Source organism: Penaeus monodon, chromosome 4 (genome assembly GCF_015228065.2).
Source record: "Penaeus monodon isolate SGIC_2016 chromosome 4, NSTDA_Pmon_1, whole genome shotgun sequence".
NCBI classification, from domain to species: domain Eukaryota; kingdom Metazoa; phylum Arthropoda; class Malacostraca; order Decapoda; family Penaeidae; genus Penaeus; species Penaeus monodon.
In genome coordinates, this window is record NC_051389.1 from 43,807,543 (window position 1) to 43,812,542 (window position 5,000).

Here is a 5,000-nt window from a genome sequence, read left to right on the forward strand (position 1 = left end):
GCTGCCGCAACACTGATACCTCTGCCTGAGAGCCCCCATAGCTGTCTCGAAGTTTAGCTCGAACACGGTCACTTACAGCCGAGATAAGGGATGCGCGTATGTGTTCCTCTGTGATTGTGCCAGTGCTAGTTGTTGTGCTTGTTCCAGTCACCCCACTAGTCTCTGTAGCCTGCTGAAGTAGTTAATTATTGAGAATTTATTGAAATATCACAACAAGTGCTCAGCCACCAAGGAGTCTATCAGTAGGCCCTAGTGACCACATCTGATTTCCCCATTTCTTGAATTTGCAGGGAAATGTATCTTTCTTTCTAATACTATTAATATTGCTAATGTTATTATTCTTACTGACATTATGATTATCAGAATATTAAAAACCATAAAATAATATAAATGAAGTTTTCCATAATTCAAGGTGGAGGGTAAATAGGTGAGACTGATAGGACTAATAAGTGCTCCATGGTGATTAAGCACTTGTTGAGTCATCTATGTGTAAAGACAATAGACAAAAATTATATTACTATGGGCCTGGCATGTATTCTTGCCATTCGCACTGATTGGATTAATACGAAACTTTGAACATACATTTCTATAACATAGAAACATCTGCATCTGAGATAACTCACCCCTGTAGGGACGCTGGATGTAGTGGACGGGTATGGAGGATATGTTATGCCCCCAGCAGAATAAGGTGGCGGATATGAAGTGGGGGGCTGAGAGGGAGGGTAGCCCGCTGTACTTGCTGGAGGATACACTGGGTATGGTGTGGTTGATGGAGGATAGCCTCCAGGTTGTGTTGGGTAGGGTGGGTACACAGTATTGGCACCAGTTTGAGCTGGGCTGTATGGCATATTTGGTCCTCCTGGCATAGGCATGTAACCTGAAAGACATTTGATTTCTCATTACACCAAATTATCCAAGTGTAATAAATTTACATATCTTCATTTCTTGATATTTGAAGATATTCTGCTCAACTCTTAATATAAGAATCATAGTGCTGAAGTTGAAGTGAGGTTAACTGGCATGATGTCTCGTACAAGCCATGTTATAAAAGGCAGGAACAAATCCTGAACTGCTCCTGTGTTATGACTGTCCCTATCAATCCCTACATCAAAGATTTTAGATGATAAACAGTGATAGACAACAGCTATGCAAAATAAAAAGTTTTCTCAGACCCCTACCCTCCCACAAGGTTTTCAAACCTCTTGTATCACACCAAGATTATTATACTAAGGAATATGAGTAGTTTCAAGAAGGGGAGAAAGAAAGAAAGAAAGAAAGAAAAAAGAAAGAAAGAAAGAAAGAAAGAAAGAAAAGAAAGAAAGAAAGAAAAAAGTAGGAATTTCTCTGGCTGCATCTAGAATTCCCTCTGGAAGTGTTGTGTTGATAGGTAAGTTATTTATAATGAAATCTCTGTGCAACAAAAGGACTAAAAACAATCTATTTCAGTTGTATAAAGAACAAGAAGCATGGGTCTACAGTTACTATAATACAAAATTTTTATCTAGTAATATCAATTGTTTCCTAATCATATATTTTTTTTAAGTTTTGCTATGGGGTTATTTCATGGAAAAACAAGACAAAAACAAAAATGATCACCATAACTTAATTGCTGTTTTCTTGTCTCTTTGAAGAGTTTCATGTCGATTGCCTCATTTTTACGTGGATTTTACTATATACTATATGCAATGATCACCCAACAATTCTCTTCATTAACATTCTTAACCAACTACTCAACAAAATTACAGAATATACACAAAAACAAAAATAATAGCAACAACAAACTAAATGAGGGAAATAAAAAAATATATACATATATATCTATATAAAATACAAAACAAAGCATCCACAAAATCCCTTTACAATCTAGCACTAACCAGGAGAGTTTGTTGGATATGGTAGTGGGTATGGCGTTGCACCAGGAGGCTGAGCAGTCTTTGGCTTTGAGTAGACAGGTGGCATCTCACTGAAGGTCATTATCATAATCTGGATGAGGCCCGGTAAATCTGAGGAATTCTGAGAGAAATGAAAAGAATTTGAGGTATGAAACGCAAATAATGCAATTCATGGTGAAACTGTACATTTCAATATTTGAGCTGAATTTTTAAGTAAAGAAAACCACATTAGCAACTGCAATGCAAAATCTCTAATCACATGATAATACTTCAATAATTTAGACTGTAATAATATAATCAATCTGTATGCACTCACAAAAAGATACAGAGTATGATCAAGACCAAATCTAAATTGACTGCTTCCCTTCATATGACTAAATTAGGTTCAAATCAACAGTAAACAGAATATCTTACTGGGTTCCATTCATGTAAGTAAGGCAGATACACTTTCCCATTCTGATCCACATGACGTGAAGCTTTTATAAGCATGTCGGGGGTGGGCTTGACATACACCATCGGCGAAGACAAAGGATGGTTGTCCAGGAGCCAGATGCATATTGGGATGTTGTATGTGGCACCTGTATGTAATAGGCTTTTGAATAAATGTTCTACTGAGCTGGAAAATTATCGAAAACTGTACAAGACCATGGGGAGTGCATTTTTTAAAATAATCTAACAGAAACAATCATGAAATATATAATGAAGCACCTTTACATACTAATTTGAATTATTTCTCTTAATTCTGAATGTCAGAAGATGATGTTCATGAATTACCTTATGAATTTATAAGGAATTTATGTAGAAAAAATATCTTAAACAAATAATTTACATACATTAATCTATCTCAGTGACATAACATGTTCATATCCCATGCTCTTGTTAAAACCTTATCAAATAATTTTACAAATTAAACATGGCAATATTACCAACAAAATTACACAATAGAACTACATTTACCAGTAATTAGTAACTCACTTCTAATGCAACAGTACATGAACTTAGAAAATTAAATAAAAATATAATAACATCAATAACCATAGTACAATAATTCTGCTAAAATAAAATAAGAGAGAGAAAAAAAACATGCTATTTGTATAGTAATCATAGCAAAACAAGTTAGTCATTATATAAGCTGAACTAATCATACAATATCTACAGCAGATGAGGCGCTTCAGCAGTCAAAATTAGGCCGTACCTAAATCAAGACTTACAAAGCAAAAGAAGTGAAAAAGCAGCCATCCACAGCTCGGGAAATAAGCAAAAGAAAGGAGTAGTTACCAGATCTGAGGCAATGACAACCTTATTAGTTGAAAAAGTTTACCAATAGGCAGAATTACTATTAAAAAAAAAGAGAGACCAAAAAAATGGCCTTCTACACTACCTCCTACTATAGCAGAGTCAAAAGTATTGTGTATCCCTGATTTCTTTTTCTTGCATCTAATCAATACAGATGTTTACCAATGAAAGGAAATAATAAAAATTTGTAACATATCTGAGGTGTATTTTTTTCCTTGACTTGTTATGCCTAATCTATCTCATCTCTTGCCACCCAACAGCATGTATTCCTATACATTACTTACATCTCAGAAACCCTCTGATATTTGTGCCCTCTCAAGTACTTAGAAAAAAAGATAAGAAAAACATAATACACACACACACACACACACACACACACACACACACACACACACACACACACACACCCACACTCTCTCTCTCTCTCTCTCTCTCTCTCTCTCTCTCTCTCTCTCTCTCTCACTGACTCACTGACTCACTGACTCACTGACTCACTGACTCACTCACTCTGTAGCGAAAAGAAAATTGTCTGATGAGAACTCTTGATGAGTTCGGAATGTTACGACAAGATTTTTTTTCATCTTTTTATACATGTTACTGTGTTTGTGTTCATATGTATACACACGTACACACATACACACACACACACTTATATATATACATATATACTTATTATATATCATATATATTATATATATATATATATAATATATACTTATATATATATATATATATATATATATATATTATATATATATATAATATATTATATATATATATAATATATATTATTATTATATATATATTATTATATATATAATATATATATATAATATATAATATATATATATATATATATATATATTATATATATATATATTATAATATATATATATATTATATATTATATATATATATATATACACACAGTAACATGTATAAAAAGATGAAAACAGCCACAATATGAATTGAAATCATCTAGGAAAATTGTGCATGCTGCAGCTAAAATTGTAAGCAGTGTTTCTAATTTTTCCCTTGTGCAATTGAATGTGTGCAGCATCCATTGCACATCTCACTGTGGCTCAGGAAACACCTGCCAGCACTGAGAATTAAATTACTGTTATAATAAAGATAATTACACTTACTAGTAATAGTAATAGTAATAGTAATAATAACAATAACAACAACAACAACAACAACAACAACAATAACAATAACAACAATAATATAACAATAACATAATAATAATAAAATAATAATAATAATAACAATAATAATAATAATAATAATAATAACAAAAATAATAATACCAACAATAACAATAATAATGTTGCAATAACCATAATAATAATGATAAAAAAAAAATGATGATGATGATATAATAACAATAACAATGGCAATGATAATGATATTGATAATAATAATAATGGTCTTGGGTTTACAACCATGATTTCCACAGCCATGTTCAAGATGATTGCTACAACAATAATAAATAATGACCTTTTGTACACATGTATGTGTACTGCCACTGTTTATTCTGCTGCACACAGATAGCTGCATTAGTGCTACCAAGGAATCAATTAGTACACCAAACATGACCTCACTTGCTTTCCCAATTCCTTGGTGTTTTGGAAACTTTTTTCTAATGCAATACTGTTAGTATCATTACGGACATTGTGATTATTTTCAAAATACCAATCTTAACGAAAATGAAGGCAAAGGGTAAACAGGCGAGACTCTTGGTGATTTAGTCCCTGTGGAGCTATCTATGTGTAAATACAATGAACTAAAATCACTGTGAACATGGCAGGT

At 32.7% G+C, this 5,000-nt stretch overlaps 1 protein-coding gene across 4 annotated transcripts in view; it reads right to left on the reverse strand.

Moving 5' to 3' along the window:
* Positions 1 to 5,000, reverse strand: part of LOC119572240 (tumor susceptibility gene 101 protein-like) — a 19,699-nt gene that overhangs the window by 4,330 nt on the left and 10,369 nt on the right. For 3 of the 4 annotated variants that reach the window (XM_037919233.1, XM_037919234.1, XM_037919231.1), the window contains 4 exons: positions 2,307 to 2,470; positions 1,875 to 2,013; positions 624 to 877; positions 1 to 172 (listed from right to left, as the gene is read on the reverse strand). The exon at positions 1 to 172 is cut by the window's left edge and continues 68 nt beyond it. In XM_037919233.1, the coding sequence (XP_037775161.1) occupies positions 1 to 172; positions 624 to 877; positions 1,875 to 2,013; positions 2,307 to 2,470 (729 nt within the window). The remainder of the gene's footprint in view (positions 173 to 623; positions 878 to 1,874; positions 2,014 to 2,306; positions 2,471 to 5,000) is intronic. The other variant, XM_037919232.1, reaches the window with a different exon arrangement.